Source organism: Choloepus didactylus, chromosome 14 (genome assembly GCF_015220235.1).
Source record: "Choloepus didactylus isolate mChoDid1 chromosome 14, mChoDid1.pri, whole genome shotgun sequence".
Taxonomy (NCBI): domain Eukaryota; kingdom Metazoa; phylum Chordata; class Mammalia; order Pilosa; family Megalonychidae; genus Choloepus; species Choloepus didactylus.
Window position 1 is genome coordinate 24,537,127 of NC_051320.1, and position 19,359 is coordinate 24,556,485.

Consider the following 19,359-nt stretch of genomic DNA (forward strand, 5'->3'; position numbering starts at 1 on the left):
AATTAATTAAATTGGCTAGCAATTTTGTTAAGTTTTATATGTGTCAATCCAGTTTGACTTAGATGCCTGCCACGCGCTAGCCTGTGTTGAGCTACGCAGTTTCTAACGTCAGATTTGAAAACAGTTTGATATACATTTATCATCATATTCTAATGGTGAGCTTCTGTTTATAAGATGTGATTTTTTGATACCACATCTTTATTCTTGAATTTAACCGAGAAAATTTAGGCAGTGACCTGTGGTTGTCTTTATGTTCTGTTCTTTTAATGCCCAAATTATTACCCTACTGTTAGTATAAATACATAGGATCATGGGAATAGTTTTCAAGCAAGATAATAACACAGATTATTTAATCCGTATCTCTTATTTCACTTATTTTTACTAAGGATGATAAAAGACAGTGACTTACCCAATATCACTTCAGTTACTGAGACATCTTTAACTAGAACACAGATTGCCTGTGCCTCATATTCCCTTACTTTTAAAACTACAATTCAGTTCAATCCATGAGGTACCTATTTATGGTGCACAAGACCAGGGGTGGGTATTACCCTTGCCGCACTTACCGTCTGCCAAGGGAGATGGAGATAAAACAGTTACTTATAATTTTAAGGGTTCCAGAAGGGAAGGCAGCATACTGTAACGTAACCCATAGCCAGGGAATTTTTAACCTAGGTGGGGGCTCACGACGGCCTGGGGACTTGGATAGAGCTTCACAGATGCATGGGAGTGAGTTTGGCAGTGACGGAGGAAGGGCATTCCCAGCTCATGGAACAGCCTGTGCCAAGGTCCAGAGTGAGCAGATGGGGTGCGAGAGGAGCTGAGTGAAGGACAGAAGGAGCGTAGGAGCAAGGAGAAGAAAGCATGAGATAACTAAGATGGGTGAGACTCAGGCTTTGGAAGCCTTTATAGACCATGTCAGGAATTAGATTGATTTCAATGGAAACCCATTGCAAGGTTTTATGCGGTAGAGTGGCTACACATGGAAGTCATTTAAATCAGGTGAGTATCACTTGATTCCCAATGTCGTAAAAGCAGCGTCCACACCAGTCTTCACGCTGTTCCTGATCCAGTGCTCAGTGCTGATTAGCAGGAGACGGGGGAAGTGCAGTTGGATCTGCATCTGTCTATCCTTGCCCTGACGTTCTGGGTCATCACCCCCACACCTTGCCGTCTGGCTATACACAGACTGATTACTTTAAATTGACTGAATAATCCCATTTTCTCCCTTGGCTTGATAGCTACTCTATTCTGCCACCCTGCCTCACTTTACAAACCTAGTTCCTCTCTCGGTGTCTTACAATGCCGGTTTCTCTATCAGATTCTCAGCTGCTGGGAGCCTGTGGCGTCGAGTCCTAGTAAATAGTGTTGGTCACTTAAATTCATTTCTTTTATCACCTAACTTGCAGTCAGTTTAAAGGGAATCATATGCATTTGCTGCATATATTGCTTTGTTTTGTTAAGAATATTTGGGTTTGGAAATAATGATTCAATCTCTAACAACTCGTTCCAGTTGACATGATTTAATTTTCTTTTGATTTCAATATGGATAATGCAAGTGAATTGTTTGGGTTATTACTGTGTGTTAAACTCTTTTTAATTTTTTCTTTAACTCACAGTTTTCTCGTGTTCTGAGGAATAGAGCCTGGCCCACTTTTAAACAGGCCAAATCGAAAATCTCCCCTTTGCACAGCAGTGATTTCTGCCCTACCAACTGCCACGTCAATGTGATGGAAGTTTCTTATCCCAAAACATCCACCTCCCTGGGGAGTGCATTTGGTGTTCAGTTGGACAGCAGGAAGCATAATTCTCATGATAAAGAGAATAAATCTGAGCAAGGTATGTTAGCTTTTTAAACTTGATCAACTCATGGAAAGTGCTGTAAACAGTCATAGTTATTACTGCATCCCTGAGATTTGATAGATTTCTGGTGTGTAAGCAAGTCTGAACTTTCATGTAGAGAGGATTCCTCATGATAGTCATTTGGGTAATTATGCATAAGTATTCATAGAATGAATGGGGAGTTGTGCATTTTTATTATTTTTCTTTTAAGGAGAATGTTCTTGCCTTTCTTGTTGCCTTATGGGCAAGGCTCATCTTGCTAATCTGAAATGGCCCTATTACTTGGGAAAAAAAGCAGAAGAAGCAGCTGGAGGGATGCACAATGTTGTTCAGTCCCATCACAGTAGGAAAAAGGATCGAACTGTATTCCTGGCTTTTAATTATAATTCCCAGTGAGCTTTAATTCCTGAATTAAATTCAGCATTTTACTTCATGCAGGCTTGTGCCTCTAAAATGAGTTGGGTGGAATTGTTACTGAAAGATAAGGGTAATAACTATTATGTGGAATGATTTCAACTCTGCAGGGAAACTGAGTCCCATGGTGTATATTCAGCACACCATCACCACCATGGCAGCCCCTTCAGGTCTGTCTCTGGGTCAGCAAGACGCGCATGGGCTCCGGTATTTGTTAAAAGAAGAAGACCTAGAAACCCAAGATATCTATCAGAAACTGTTGGGCAAACTTCAGGCTGCACTGAAAGAGGTGGAGATGTGTGTGTGTCAAATAGACGAGTAAGTATTTTATACTGCACTTTTAAGTTTGTCTAATAAAATAACTGTAGAAAGTGTGACCTTTGAAAATCCAATCATTCTCTCTTTAGTTTTGAGACACTAAACTGGAGATTTGGACTGACTATATAGATCCCTGACACTCCAAAACCTGAAAAATTATAGAAAAATAGCAAATATAGATAGATATTTTAAGTAAACACTTAATACCAGGGAAGAGAAAGACAAAATCCTATCTTACAGAAGAAGACTAAATAAGTCTCAGTGTGAAAATATTAAATGGAAAAATACGTTTGAAAGGATAGTGAGGGGTGCGGATTTCCTTGCATCCTTTGCAGAACATAGCAGTGTTTGGTGTATATGCACTCAATAGATAATGAAAAATTTAAGGTTTAACAAGTGCTTAACACACTTGTTAAGTGAGTAAATGCAAAATGATGTGTCCTTAGGATGAATCTGTTTTTTTTCTGTTCTGACCGAGTTAATGGCTTACTAAGCAGTAATGCAAATAGCTGTGCTAATTTTCTAGTTTTAACCAAGAGAGGACAGGGGCAGTTCATTAGAATTTTTCTAAAGAGGTCAACTCTAATTCTTATTTAAGAAATAAATGATTTGACTGTTTTGGAAAATTGCCTGAACTCTTGAGGATGATATGCTACCTCATGGCTTGCAACTAATGTTGACATTGAGTCAAAGCACCTCTTCATAGAGCATTGGATTTGGAGTAGGAGCCCTGGCTTTTAGTCCTAGTTCTAAACCTCAGGATTTCATCTGTGGAAAAGGATGAATAATCATAGCCAATTACAAGTTTGTGGTGAAAATTACACAAAATTGTATGAAAAGCAATCAACATAGTGCCTAACATCATGATTGCCGTCCATTCAAGTGATGGAAATTAACAGTTACCCACGTTTTTATTATACTCTCTTTATGAGGTTGTAGATTTAAATTTCTATTAGATTTGTATTGTTTACTTCTGACACATACACAATCATGGATACTTACTTGGATAATTCAGTTTTGACACAAAATATTTATAACTTATTCTAAGCTCTTGTTGTAATTAGACATTATAAAAATGAAGTCTTGATTGGCATGATCTTTTGTTCTGTACTTAGAAATTTGGAGGTCAAAATCACGTGATGCATCATATTTTAAAAATTATCTTCAAATAGTTTCTATTTTTTTCTGAAAAATTTTAATGAGTAATTTAGAATCAAAATTCTATTTCCCTATGTCAAATATATGAGTTACTTTTTCAAATTACTTATAATATTTGGTGTATTATACTATGACTTCCCTGTTCACAGGTAAACAGTTTGGAATGAAGTTACTAAGAGAATAGGAGGCTATTTTTAAACAAGTGTATGATGCTTTTGAAGTATGTCTTTAAATGGCCTGATAACAGAGAGGTTCATATTTGGGGGCATTATATTTTGTTTATTTGATCAATGGGATTTTAATATGTTCTTTTTTTTTTTTCCTGAGGCATTTAGGAAGTAAATAGTGGAAGAATCTATATTAAAAAGGCCATAAATAGTGGCACTGAATCATTGGTCCATGATCTCAAAGGAATTTTCAGATAACATATGGACAAATCCCATACTTCTAGTTAGGTTAAGAATTATTATTTCTGCTTTTTAGATGAGTCCTTTGGCAGTGGCAGGATAATTGATTTGCTTGAGCTAGAACTGCCTTGACTCTCTCATGCATTGATTACCTAGCACTGCCTGCAATTGTCCTGACTTTTGTCTGACTTTGTTAATTTATTGTTGTTGTTTTTTTAAGTTCAGCTAATGTTCAGCAAAGATCTGCTTTCAAGAAAAAGATTGGAACCAAAGGGCTCCCTTTACCTGATTTAAAAGGCCTTATTTTTAAATCACTGGTTTCAGAAAGGGGTTAAGTTATTTTTATTAACAAAAACTACTTTAAATGATAATCTTTTTTCATTTAAGATTTTCCCATTCTGTTACTCTAAAAGCCTGACCCAATTATGCATGGTTTATTAGAGAAGTGGCATGAAACAAGCAAATTATTTGAGAAACTTCCTTGGTCTCTGTGTACAGGATGTAATTGAATTCTAAATATAAACAAATTCCCATATAATTCGATGTGCAATTTAATCACTTTCAAACAGAACATTTGTCAAAGTGCCTTGATTCCCCATTGCCCTTGGTATTCAGAGATACTGCAGTGCAGTCAAGCTGGACAAATTATCTAAACACTAGTCACCAAACAGTTTTCTCGCCATATAATAGTTACTCTTGGCCAGACATAGATGTATTTGCAGAGTGGAGAAGCAGAACTTAGAGGTGTTGCTAAATTTTAAGAGAAATTGCCCCATAACATCTCATTGCTAGCCTTTCTAGAAATCATTCATTCCTGTGAACTGTCATGGTGTTGACCTTGTCTTACCATGAAGTCTGACTACCCTGCCACTGGGGAATGCTTCTCCTGGTAATGCAATTTCCTTTAACATATAGGTATTTCACTAAATCCTCCCACTGTGTTCATAGTAGCTTCAGATCCAAAGATGGAATTAGAGACTAATTTGTCTAGTAAAGTGAAATAAGGTGACATTATGAATTTAATCAAGGCTTTGAGATTGCTGTGTAACTTTGGGAAGCTAAGCCCTTTTAATCTTTAAAAGGCTTTTTTTCTGGTTAATGACACTTACATACTAGGAATAATCAGAGGGAAAAGGAATTCATGGATAGTCCAAAACCTGTGATGGGATTTTAAAATAGAGGGTTTATGTATTCTCACAAAGAAGAAATGGATGAAGAGTATTGGGAGCCAGTGAAGATGGGGAATTTGAGAAGAACAGACTTCATTTTGCGGGAGCAGATGCCCCAGGATTGAGTGATAAACAAGTTGCACTGTAAGACATTTAGTGAGCTGCAGATTAAATACTGGGGCTGGTGGTAGAATTATCTTTGAGGTTTTCTAAAACTTTTGCTGGTAAATGTACAAAAGAGGACCCAGCATCATCAAAACCAGCATTTATTACAGATTTTTATGTGCCAAGCACAGTTACATCGTACATTGACTTCTGCTTTGAAATACACTGACTTAGATCATTTTCACAGTCCCTCTGTGATTTCGGTTATGAAACATTGGCATATATCATAGATACCTCAAAACTAAATTTATTTCCAAAACTGAATTCTAATGTTCCTCATACTTAAATCCATTTCTACCTCTTCCCCATCAAGGTCTCCCTCTTCCCAGTAAAGCATTCCCCATCTCTTTGGTTCATCAAGCCAAAATGTAGGTAGCATATTGATTTTTCTCTTTCCTTCCCCTCCACCTCCAATACTTTGTCATGTTCTGTTAATTACATCTTAGAATATAACCACACCTACTACCCCCTCCTACCACCCACACTTAGCCTGAGTCACTGTTCTAGTTTGCTAATGCTGCCGGAATGCAAAACACCAGAGATGGATTGACTTTTATAAAAGGGGTTTAGTCAGTTACACAGTCAGTCTTAAGGCCATAAAGTGTCCAAAGTAACACATCAGTAATCAGGTACCTTCACTGGAGGATGGCCAATGGTGTCTGGAAAACCTCTGTTAGCTGGGAAGGCACATGGCTGGTGTGTGCTCAAAGTTCTGGTTTCAAAATGGCTTTCTCCCAGGACGTTCCTCTCTAGACTGCAGTTCCTCAAAACTGTCACTCTTAGTTGCTCTTGGGGTGTTTGTCCTCTCTCAGCTTCTCCAGAGCAAGAGTCTGCTTTCAATAGTCATCTTCAAACTGTCTCTTATCTGCAGCTCTTGTGCTTTCTTCAAAGTGTCCCTCTTGTCTGTATCTCGTCTTCAAAACATCACTCACAGCTGCACTGAGTTCCTTCTCTTTGAGTCAGCTCATTTATATGGCTCCACTGATCAAGGCCCACCCTGAATGGGTGGGGCCACACCTCCATGGAAATATCTAATCAGAGTCATCACCCACAGCTGGGTGAGATACATCTCCAAAGAAACACTCAAAGAAATCTAATCAACACTGATAATGTCTGCCCACACAAGATTACATCAAAGATGTTTGGGGGACATAATACATTCAAACTGGCACAGTCACCATCATCCCTCACTAGTGTTACTGTAGGCATTTTCTAGCTGGACCTCTCTCTGATACATTCCATTCAGCAACTTCCAGTAGGATCTTTAAAGGTAAAATAGACCATGTTAGTCCCTTGCTTAAATCTATTTAATGGTATCAATTGCAATGAAAATAAAATCGAATACATTGCTATGGTGGGATCCATGGATGGACTGTCCCTTGTCCCCAGATATAAAGTAGACACTCTTGCTCTAGTCACTCATGTCATCATTCTCTAGATTTCTCGTTTTCCTCAGAGCAACTCTTTCCCCCACTTCATTGTTATTTTCACAAAAACTCTGATGTCTCCCAGACTTAAAACAGCAGAGCTTTCCTTCTTGCTCACTCTTCATGTCCATCTTGAGCCCCATCGGCTGGACTGCCCCAGACCAGTAGTAAACAGTTAGCTTATCAGCAAAGCCTGTGGACCCTTCCAGTATCACTGTCTCCATGGATCTGCCATGAGCCTGCTACTTGAATGTCACAGCATCACAAGGGCATATGGCGCATTACTTGCAGGTCTTTACCTATAAGTGAGCTATGTCATATCCACTCAGATAGTGTTGATTAAAGCAAGTCACACCAGCCATACCTCTCCTCACAGAGGTAGGGAAGCACCACCCAGTCATGGTCCCAAGAGAGCTGGGATGTTGGTAGACAGCGTTAGTGATGGCCATACTCCCTCTAGAGTGGGGAAGTTCTACACCCAGGGAGTGGGTTTTACATAACTTGCTGGATATGTACATATGTACACTGTTCTCAAGCATCCTTTCTTTAAAAGAGGGATGGTAATATTAACTACTCTATAAGGTGGTTTTAAGGATTAAGTAGATTAATACGTATTAAGTACTTAGCTTTTTGACTGGCATAAGAGTTCAATAAATGTTAGCTATGATGATGACATTTGAATCTCGACCTAGTAGAAAAACACACGAGCAGATATAATATACTGTGTACAAGATCTTTATTGATCAAGGTCATTAGGAGGAGATTGATCTAGAATGGATTTTAATCCAGAATTAATAGACCTTTGGTAGGTAACTTGATATTGCATATGAGCAAAATTAAAGGAAATATTTCTGCATGCACAAATAAAATACTATAATTTGATACCTTATAGTTGCTTTTCAGAATCTAGAAATTTTATACATAACCATGGTGGCAACATTACTGTTTTTCTGTCAGGTGTTTGTTAGCCTAACACTTGTTCCCACAAGGTTAGTGCAGACATGATTGCAGCTGTTAAAATGAAAAACAAATATGTGAATACAATTCATGTAACTTTGAAAACATGTTTATGTTTAGCCCCGTGACTTCTAATTTAGAAGATACCTAATGCACAGAGGGCTTCTTGCAAAATGAGGACTCCTGCACATCTTTCCTCTTTCATATTCAGAGTTCATCCATCTGTGCAGCATGGAGCTTGGGTAATTGGAGTTAGTCTAATGTTTTAATCTTTTGTGTGGAGGAAATGAATAAATACCCAATCTGTCTTATGAGACTTAAAAGTATCTCTCCAAATATAAAAACTGTGTTTAAAATAGTGCACGGCTATCCGTTACTGACAGCGCTCACAGGACCTTGAGCAATATAACACAGATCTTCTAATTCTCACTGGTGTCCAACACTCTATAATAATGCCAAAATTTTATTCAAGTGTCATCTCTGATTGCACTGTCTGAAATTGCAGCCCCTTCCTTCCTTCCTCCCTCCCTTTCTCCCTCCTTTCCTTCCATCTTTTCTTCCTTCCCTCGTTTTTCTCCTTAGTATTTGTTGCCATCTGATATACTCTACAGTTTACTTGTTTATTCTCTGTCTCCCCCTATAAGAATTTAAACTCTTAGAGGGCAGGTCTTTTGTGTATTTTGTAAACTGCTGTATCAACAGCATCAAGAACAGCATGATGTAATAAATTTGATTGATTAATTAGTGAAATTAATTGATAAACAAGTATTTACTTAATGTACAGCATTGGGTTTGACGTAACAGGACATGTATAAAAGGAATAAGATATTTTTGTAGTCTTGAAATAACAAAACAAACATTAAATTGCTGTGGAAAAATGAGTATCAAGATATGTACTATTGATCCGCCAAAATGTCGTAGGTATTTAGTAAATGAGAAGATGATTGTTGGATTGAGAAGCTATATGTGGCCCCTTTGATTGTATGGTTAGTTCAATCTGTGAGTTTTATAGTATGCTGTTTGATAGCAAAGACCAATTCCATTTTTGCATGAATTTGAGTTCTAACAAACATTTTACATCATGGTCATCGAGTCTAGTGTGGCAGAATCAGTAGCTGCTCTAAACCATCATCAAGGTTTAGACCTATTCAGAGTAAATATGGCTTTTTAGGATTGAGTAAAGTGGGGAATCCCTTCGTTCAGACAGATTCGTAACATTTCTTCCTGGCTGGACTGGGGAGGAACCTGGAGTACCCCCTTCTTCCTGTCCTCACATGGAGTGTGACTCCGCTTAGAGTCTTACAGTCACCAAGGCCGGTACTCCTATTTGTCTGGGATTGAGAATATGTCAAATAGAGAAAGGCCAAGAGAGACACGCGGCAGGGGAAGATGGGTAGGTAGGTTTATAATGCCTGACGGTAAGCCAGTGAGGACACTAACATACTTGTAGTGCTTGCGTTTCATGTCTGTGTGGCACTTCAAAGTTGCCAGATATGTCCATGTGGGAGTGATGGCTGGGGTTGGAAAATGCCACCTGTTAGGTCCCAGGAATATGTTGTTCTCATTTCATTCCCACAGAAATCACGTGGGGTATTTATTATTGTTATTCCTATTCGAAAGATGTGAAAAAGAATCTCTCAGTATCTTCTTGACCAAAAGGGGGATGCAAAATGAGACGAAATAGTTTCAGTGGCTGAGAGATTTCAAGTGGAGTCGAGAGGTCACTCTGGTGGACATTCTTATGCACTATATAGATAACACCTCTTAGGCTTTAATGTATTGGAATAGCTAGAAGTAAATACCTGAAACTACCAGACTCCAACCCAGCAGTCTGGACTCCTGAAGGCAATTATATAATAATGTAGATTACAAGGGGTGACAGTGTGATTGTGAAGACCTTGTGGATCACACACCCTTTATCTAGTGTATGGATGAGTGGAGGAATGGGGATAAAAACTAAAGGACAAATGGGGTGGGATGGAGGGGATGATTTGGGTGTTCTTTTTTCACTTTTGTTTTTTATTCTTGTTCTGGTTCTTTCTGATGTAAGGAAAATGTTCAGAGGTAGATTGTGGTGATGAACGCATAACTATGTTATCATATTGTGGACAGTGGATTGTATACCATGGATGATTGTATGGTGTGTGAATGTATTTCAATAAAACTGAATGTAATTAAAAAAAAAAAAAAGAATCTCTCAGAGTTTCACTATGATAACAATGCTGGTAAGTAGCAGAACCAGGATTTCAGTGCAGTGTTCTGGTCTAAATTGTGGGCTTTTTCTGTTACTTATTCTGAAAAGAGAAGGTAGGAACTTTGTATGCCCTGGTTTTTATGCAGTATTTATTTGCTATGAAACAGAAGCACTCTAGAAATATCTATAAGCTGTAGCAGTCAGCTTGATAAAGTGTACTGATTTTTTTTTAAATTATCACATTGCAGCCTTCTGTCTTCAATAACGTATTCTCCTAAATTAGAACGTAAGACATCAGAGTCCATAATACCAACAGACAGTGACAATGAGAAGGGAGAAAGAAACAGCAAAAGAGTCTGCTTTAATGTAGCAGGAGATGAACAGGAAGATTCAGGTCATGACACCATCAGCAACAGAGACTCTTACAGGTAATTCATCAATTTCTTAAACTCATTTCGTCCACAAAGTCCAGTGTGATCCTGTATTTTCCATGATGGTCTTTACATTTTTCTTTAATTGTTGTTTGTGTTTATTATGCTCTATAACCAACCACTGGCAAGTATCACAAGACAGCGTATCTTCAAATTCTTCCCTTTTACAATCTAAATAATTTGGAAAAAAACACTTTTTTCTCCAGCTGTGTGAACCTAATTTGTGAGACTTCTTGTTCTGTGAATGGATTGGGTAATGTTTATAGCAGATAAGCAAGTTGTGCCTGTATTAACTTTTTTTCAAATATCTCTTTCTGATCATTGGATTATTGGGTAGTGAATAGTTCTTTAGCCCTGTTTCTTTCCTTTCTCCTTATATTCTATTTTCCAAACCAAGTGGGCTAATTTCCTTTGCCCATCTCCATGACTGACTTAATGGTTTTTTCCTTCTCTTGGGATGCCTCCCCTCCAAACTCTTGTCATCTTCTTACTAGGCTCTCAATGACAGACAGCTCTTTCAATGACATTCCTTAATTGAAAGTGTTCTTTTTCCCTTGAATCTTTGCATCCCCCGAAGCCCCATTGAGGACGTTGTAACCTGCCCTGTGTGCTGTATGTGCAGCTTCAACATCTCCCTTAACATTTACATTAATTGAAGGCAAAAGCGTGTTCTCTCTTGTATATCCTACGATGTTCTATAATGAAAAGATCTTGAGTAAATATTAAATAAGGCACAAACTAATAACAATCATTAAAAGCATATTTTTACCAACTGACAGGCAAACAGGATGATTTCACATAACCCCATTATAACCCAATGTGGCAGGTTCTGACAGTAAGTCTATTTGCATATCAAGAAACTGAGGCCTACGGGGTTTCAAATTTGCCTATGAAACCAGGTGGTCTGGCTTCCAAGTTTATCTCTTAACCACTCTCCTATCCCATTTCTATGTGAAAAGGGTTTTATCAAATAAATAAAAGTTGATTGTTACCAAGGACTTAATAATGTATAACACAGATAAACAACTTTCACAATGTCATTTACTTTCAGCTTCTAAGGACACCAGTATGCTCCTTTAATAGGAATCTGTGATTTTCTTTCTAGTGGGAAATTATGTGTCTAAAAATAGTTTCTTATTCTAGATTCTTGTTTTCAAATAATTAAAATTACCCTCACAATTTCTCTTTAGGTTACAATAGAAGTTTTAAATGTAAATCTAAAGTTAAATAAGTCCTTTATACTCATCCTGAAAGGAAAAAATTATCTCCCACACTATTTTTGAAATCTTTAGTATGTCCATATCCTTACACAAACTTTAAATGTTCTTCCTACCGTTTTCACTGCTGCTGACCACTTACTTGGTTCAACGTCCTGTGCTGGGCTCTGAGGTGAAGATGCTGATCTAATCAGGGAGCTGAGCGTATAAGAGATAAGTTTATAAAGTTACCAGAAAGGGTTGAAAGGAGGACATCATGAGACAAGATTCCTTTTACCTCTCTTAGCAAATTATCTAACCACTGGAATATGCTATCTAAGTAGATTGTGAAGATCGTAGGTTCAGTTTAACTCCTATTTAACAATGCATTTTTAAAAAATCTTTCAAAATTAGATTACACAATATAAGAAAATTTCAAATGTGATTGTATTTGAAATATATTAAAGAGTAAAAGATGCTGTTAGTTGAAAAAGGTTATCTTTCATAATTATTTGTAAGCCATTAATAAATAATGTTTGTTTATTTAATGTTTGTTTATAACTGTGGCCTAGTAGTTCCTGTAATAAGAAATCACAGGGACACTCTGGCCGGGGCCCTTAGAGTAACCTTTGACCCGCTCTTGGCAGTGACTGCAACAGCAACCGGAACTCCGTTGCCTCCTTCACCAGTGTTTGCAGCAGCCAGTGCAGCTCCTATTTCCACAGCGATGAGATGGACTCAGGTGCGCTGGGCAGAGGACTGTACGCTTTTTTATCCTGGTTCTGTTGGCGAGACCCTAGATTCCTTTGCTTGATCCATATGCACTGTTGCCTTTCATCAGTCATTCTGGGTGGCCACAAACACATATTTTATTTCAGTTCTCTGGGCTTGACAGTCAGTTTTCCCATCCCATTATGAAGAGAGTGAATTTAAAAGAGCTGAAAGAAACTACTTTTTTTTTTAATTCAGTTTTATTGAGATATATTCACATGCCATACAATCATCCATGGACTACAATCAACTGTTCACAGTTCCATCATGTAGTTGTGCATCCGTCACCCCAATCTATGTTTGAACATTTTCCTTACACCAGAAAGAATCAGAATAAGAATAAAAAGTAAAAATAAAAAACACCCAAATCATCCCCCCAACCCACCCTATTCTTCATTCAGTTTTTTGTCCCCATTTTTCTACTCGTCCATCCATACACTGGATAAAGGGAGTGTGATCCACAAGGTTTTCACAATCACACTGTCACCCCTTGTAATCTACATTGTTATACAATCATCTTCAAGAGTCAAGGCTCCTGGGTTGGAGTTTGGTTGTTTCAGGTATTTACTTCTAGCTATTCCAATACATTAAAACCTAAAAAGGGTTATCTATATAGTGCATAAGAACGTCCTCCAGAGTGACCTCTCAACTCCATTTGAAATCTCTCAGCCACTGAAGCTTTATTTGGAACAAGCTACTTTTTATCTTGATATATGGTATGATCTGACTCTGGTGCACTGAAGGAGTAGGTGCACAGGAAAGAAGTTACACTAAAAGGATTAGGTATTGGTGATTGGGGCAGGGAGATGGGTTGGGTTTGGAAACTGAGGACTAGCCTTACAGATAAGTGATGGGAAATGGATGATGAGGAAAACACTGCTTATTATAAATATCTTATTTTGTGTATACCAGGCCCCAAACTTCTTATCCGATTAGAACGAATCTTAAGTTTCAAATATGCACCTTATTTCAGCTATTCAACCATCAGAAAAATATAGTGTTCAGAAGACTCAGACGTGATAGCACAGTGTTCTCTCCACGAGCAGCAGTGCCTGCTTACACCTCAGTTTCAGGAGGAACAGTAATCTGACTTCCTACTAGCTGTTAGATGTTTTGGAATTTTTTTGCTGAAAATGAGAACAAATGTATGGAATAAGAGCTCATGTTGAATTACTTTTTGGTGTTATTTTATATTAAAATACTTTGGGATGTTAAATAATGTAAGATGAATTTTTTGTGTGGTTTTCACCATCTAGGTGATGAACTTCCCCTGAGTGTTCGCATTTCTCATGATAAACAGGACAAGATACACAGCTGTCTTGAGCATCTTTTCAGCCAGGTATGATAAGGGCAGTGGGGCTTTCCTTTTTCCACAGACTAAACTATCAGCAATACTTCTTCCAGGTGTAGTAAAAGAAGCTTGGACTTGGGATGGAAAGGCCTCAGTCCCTCCACCTCTTTTCTTTCACTTTCTGCAATTCATGATCGGAATGAAGATTCCTTCTCCAGCAAAGCCAAAGGATTGTTGTGACTATCAAGTATTTTACAGTCCTTGGAAAATTATAAAGAGTTTACAGATAGGAGTTATCTTTTTTTAATTTGTTTATTTGTGGGCTTTCCGAATCTCATAAGATCTTTCTTGCCAGCTTTATTCCTAATTTCAAAACACACAAGACTATGTTTGTGCTCATGTTGGTATTTTACATTTAAAAAGAAAATATTCATGACCACAATTCATAGTGTAGAAGCTTTTTACCACTTTGGAAAGGATTTCGTATCTTCTATTTTGTTTTGTTTTGTTTGTTTGACTAACTGCAGACCTTTTAATTTCTTTAATGATGTGAATACCTATTTTGTAATAGTATATGGATAGGATAGTAAGACATAATGCGAATATCATCCTATGGGTTTATTACAACCCTTATTTAAAAACTTATTTCATAAGTATCATAGGGTTTCAAAAGTAATTGTTACTTTAAGAAAAAAACCTGTCTTACAAGATTTACTCTGAACCATTTATGTTGTGTTATGAGAGGTATATAACTCTTAGCCATCTCTGCTGTTGACAGGTGGATTCAATCACCAATCTCCTGAAGGGGAAAGCTGTAGTGAGGGCCTTTGAGCAAACCAAGTACCTCACACCAGGTCGAGGATTACCAGGTAAGATTTTAAAAGTAACTGTTAGAAGCATTAGAAACAAAAGATGGCAGAGTATATAATCATGAAGTACAATCCTAGTATAAAATGGAAAATTTGTGTTGCTCATGTTTCATAGTCACTGTTTATTACTTCTATTTTGATCTTTTTGAATATATTAAAAAATCAGTATAGGACCTCATAGATTTCCTAGAAAGTTTAAATTGTTTAATGCTTTTGGGGGTCAGACTGAACAGAAATGAGTTAAATGAGGAGACCTAAGTGTTAAGTTGCTTTTGCTGAAACGAAGCATAATGATACCTTCTAGGTTATGTCCCAGGGGCCAGGGAAAGGGGATTGGGGAATGGTGTTAGCAAACAGAACAGGATAGAGAGCTGCGTTTTTATGACATCTGGCTTAGGTTATTGAAAGTAGAAAGAATTTTCATCTAAATTTGTTTCTTTTGCAATAGATTAACAATATTTTGCATTAAAATAACATTTGCAATAAAATAACATTAAGGCTTGACTTTTTGGAGTTTGCTAATTTTTTCCTATGCTTTAAAGAAATTACCATCGTGATAATATTCTAGGAAGACAGTGATAAAAGAAATAAGATTCTGAAGCCCATGGGCTTGTTAACTGTTTTGTAAATGCATGGGACTTACAAGAGATTTTCTGTGTTTGTTTAGAATTTCAGCAGGAAATGGAACCTAAGCTGAGCTGTCCAAAAAGGTTAAGGCTTCACATCAAGCAGGATCCTTGGAATCTTCCCAGCAGTGTCCGGAATCTTGCCCAGAACATCAGAAAATTAGTTGAAGGTCAGGATAGAAACCAAAGAAGAATTTTGCATGATATTAGTGATAATTTCAAAACGTCACTAAAACCAAGAACATGGTAACACTTTGATTGCCTTTTTACAGTGTTTCAGGTCATGAGGAAAATAGAAGTCTTGAAAAGTGTGAAAGAAGAGAGAAAGAAGGAATAAGATTGCAGAACCTTGTGCCTCAAGGATCTAAACAATGTAGACTTTATCATAATGCATATTCTTAGTGAGAAAAATAAGGGGTGATACTTATGAAGATAAATAGAATGTGGAGAGAGTTTAATAAGAGTTTAGTATTTTACAAAGTGAAACCATATCAGAGAAAAAGTCTAGAAGATTCACAAAAGACATGAAGCCAAATTTCATGGAAAATATAAAAAATAAACTGTGTATCTATATGAGGATCAAAATAATTATGTAGGTTGCATCATTCAATTTTAAGTTTCTTTTTAGAAGTATTTTTCTAAGTACATTGTTACTAACTAACATGACATCATTTATTCAACATCCTCTAATTGGTAAAGCTTGTAATTAGAGATACAAAACTTCTAGACAATTGCATTGAGTCAGATTGCATGTTGTGTAGGGTCAAAGTTAATAAGTAGAGAATTCTGGGTTTCCAAGATGATTTTGATGAAAAATAAGACAAATTTTTCATTTCATTTTGATGAAATGAAAGATTTGTCTAATTTAAAATCTGTCTAATTTGGCAATTTTTTCTCCAGTGATTAGACAAGTGGTTTTCAACCAGCGGTTGGCAATGTCTAGAGACATTTTTGGTTGTCACACTTGGGGGGGTATGCTACTGGCATCTAGTGGATAGAGACCAGGGATGCTGCTAAACATTCTACAATGCACAGAACAGAATTATCCAGCCTAAGATATTCATAGAGCTAAGACTGAGAAGCCCATACAACAATAATGTTAATCCTATGTTTGCATTTTTATTCTTCAGTCATTTATATGTAAGTTGGATGCGGTAAATAGGATTCAGTAGAATTGCAGCAAAACTCCAGTAAGCACCATTTTTTTTAAAGGTGAATTAGAGGTTTCATCCATTTTGTGTGTGCAGTTGAACATTCGGTTAGAGCCTATTAATGGCTCTTTAAAGACCGTCTCTGAAGTTGCATATTGTTCACCCAACAAAAGACATTTTCTTGTACCTGATGGGGTCTGATCTTGTCACTTAACTCCTGTTTCCTCATTTATTAACTTAGGAAGATGGTTTAAAAGTTCTCTGATTACTAAGTCATTTGCATAGAAATGTGCTCAAATATAACAGCTTAGATATTGTTTGGAGATCGGTGGAGAGGTAATTTGCAGAGATATAGGGCACTTCACATAAATCAGAGCAACTCTATTGTGTGATGAAATCTTTTGTTATTGCAGTGGGAGCTCTTGACTGGACTTTCATCATATAGCTAAATATAATGATTACCCATGACACATTGTAACATCACATTTAGGGAAAAGATTCAATTTAAAACCACCAAAATAATAAAAAGTAAAAATGATAAATACATTTTGAAGAGATAGTTAAGTTGAAGGCATTTAGGCATATATTTCACTGAGTGCAAGGCATACGTTCCACTGAGGAGGCGGCAGTATCATAACACTCCCTGAAGTTATAATTCATAAAGTTAAATGCAGTTGTTTCCATCACCTTTGAGATTTTCTTTTTATGGTATGTTCATTGTTAGAGTAAAAGCAAAATAGAAGGAATAACCTTTTTATGAGTTTTGAAGTTTAATCTTTAATATGTCAATTCATACAGGATTAAATTCTTAATTTTTTTATAAAGGTATCCTTTTTTTAAGAATCTTCTATTTTCATCTCAATTTCTGCTTTTAGATGCTTTGCACATCATTTCTCAATAGGCTGCCAGTAATAATGACTACAATATATACATTTTGATTGATTGATGATTGATATATTTTGTGTATATGGGTGCCACTTTGGGTCATAGACCTCAACAGTTGGTTGAATGCAGTTGGTTGTGTTGATGGTGTAGGAAGGCTCTTTGCAGAATTTAAGTTGTATCACCAGTTGCAAGTTTTAGTGAGATGTAGTCTTTGGAAAAGAGCTGTGATTGTCAACATGTTACAGGGATCTTTAAAAAAATGATTTATCTGCCATCACTGGTTCACCCAGTGGAATTTCAAGAGAGAGGGCAAGCTGCCATTTTCTGATTATCTGTGTGGTGTCTGATCTTTCATATGGGATGAAAGTAGCAGGTTTGGGATTTTTAAAGTCAATTTTGTTATAAATAACATGAAGGTTGTCTTACATAACCTTACCAGTTAAGCTCAAATTATTCTGTTCAATTAAAGTAATTTTTATTCTACTTCTCAAATTGCCTTTATGTAAGGAATGATTTAATGGAAGGTTAGACCTTGGCTGGAAATTTAACATATGCCACCTCATCAGAATTACATGGTTTGCATAATTTTAGATTAATGTAAAATTAAAGTACTTCCAAGAAGAAACCATATCACAATATTCAGTTATTTCTGAAAGAGTTTACTTGTCTAAGAGCAAATAAATAAGCTACTAAAGTTCTGTGATTGGGAGTTCTATAGCAGCACATAAATTTTCCAACAGAGCATCCCGTATCTGCACTAGCAAGTTACAAGTAGCAACCACTGTCTACAACTGCAGTTGTTGGCCTGTGGGCTCTTAGAGAAGGCAACAGATAGCTTTTCTCTTAGATCTTGTAGCTGGGCAGCTCTTGGGCCTGCTATTCCCTAGTCTCTTATTGCAAAATATCTTATTCTATGAGCTTTGCTTGGGAAGCCTTGTTAAATTAGATCATTGTATACTAATACAGCTATAGCTAAACTCATGGTAGAGCAGAGCAGAGCAGATAGTGGATTACTTGGGGAGAGATTCATTGTGTGGTGTTGCTAAAATTATCTCTTGCCTAATCTCTCAGCTAAGTTATAGTCTCATTTATCAAAAGGCTGAAGTATAGTTTTACTTGATTAGCTTGCCTTAAATTCCAGTGTCTATTAGTGAACTCATTTTCAACTCTTTGCTTCCTACAAAAATCTCACTCCTTTCAAAATATCCCATTTTTTAAGCAACCTTATTGTTCTTTAGATGTGACTTCCTGTTTTCATTTTTTTCTCTGCTTTTGTCCCAATATTTAAAAGAACTTCTTTTTATTAAAAGTCTCATGAAGTTTTCACTTTTTCTTTTTACATCAGTAAGTGAAGTGGTTTTCTGGCTAATCTCCCTGTCTCCATCTTTCCTGATTCATAGATACCTTTACTGGATTCATCTTCCTAAAATATCATGTTCGTAATTTCAGTAACCTGCCCCAGAGCTGTATAGCAGTTCTCTGCTAGAGAAGCCTAAACTCTGCACTCTGATAGAAGAGGCTATTTCTCAGAGGTTTTCCAATTGTATCCCTATCTCAGTCTCATACAGACGTAATAAAAACTCTCTGCCCTAGATTATTGGATATTTAGTGTTCGTTCCCTACTATATTCCTTTGTTATCATTATTTTCCACTCTCAGAATATGCACCTCAGAAATATGCACCTCTGACAATCTAATTTTTTTTTCTTCTAGATGCACTTAGAATTCTATACCAGCTTAGGCTAGATCCAGATTACAATAATAGCATAGCTTCACATGTATATAACACTTTAAACAGTGTTTCAAGGCTTTTAATGTACATTTCCATCTCCCCCCCCAACCCCCCAAGCCTGTAAGATAGGTAAGATAGAGTGTTATCACCAGCTTTTAAAAGGATGAGCAAGTTGAGGCTCAGAGTAGTTTAGCATTGTGCTAAACACCACAAACCTAGAAAATAACTGACAGAGCTTGTGACTCTTAGTCCAGTGTACTTTCCTGTCTCTGAAATCCTTTATTTCTTTCAGTCTTGCTTGTAAACTTTAATTCCCTTTCGGGATTTCCTGCATTTCTTACCAGTTAAGAATCTGAC

At 36.9% G+C, this 19,359-nt stretch overlaps 1 protein-coding gene across 3 annotated transcripts in view; it reads left to right on the plus strand.

Annotated features, from left to right (window-relative positions):
* The window catches only part of PREX2 (phosphatidylinositol-3,4,5-trisphosphate dependent Rac exchange factor 2), a 332,829-nt gene that overhangs the window by 193,174 nt on the left and 120,296 nt on the right, over positions 1–19,359 (plus strand). For 2 of the 3 annotated variants that reach the window (XR_005211590.1, XM_037802580.1), the window contains exons 24-30: positions 1,620–1,839; positions 2,367–2,574; positions 10,300–10,479; positions 12,326–12,420; positions 13,706–13,788; positions 14,519–14,609; positions 15,277–15,405. Coding sequence is in view for 1 of the 3 variants with exons in the window: in XM_037802580.1 (XP_037658508.1) it covers positions 1,620–1,839; positions 2,367–2,574; positions 10,300–10,479; positions 12,326–12,420; positions 13,706–13,788; positions 14,519–14,609; positions 15,277–15,405 (1,006 nt within the window). In the remaining 2 variants the exon portion in view is untranslated. Of the gene's footprint in view, positions 1–1,619; positions 1,840–2,366; positions 2,575–10,299; positions 10,480–12,325; positions 12,467–13,705; positions 13,789–14,518; positions 14,610–15,276; positions 15,406–19,359 lie in introns of those variants that run through there. The other variant, XR_005211591.1, reaches the window with a different exon arrangement.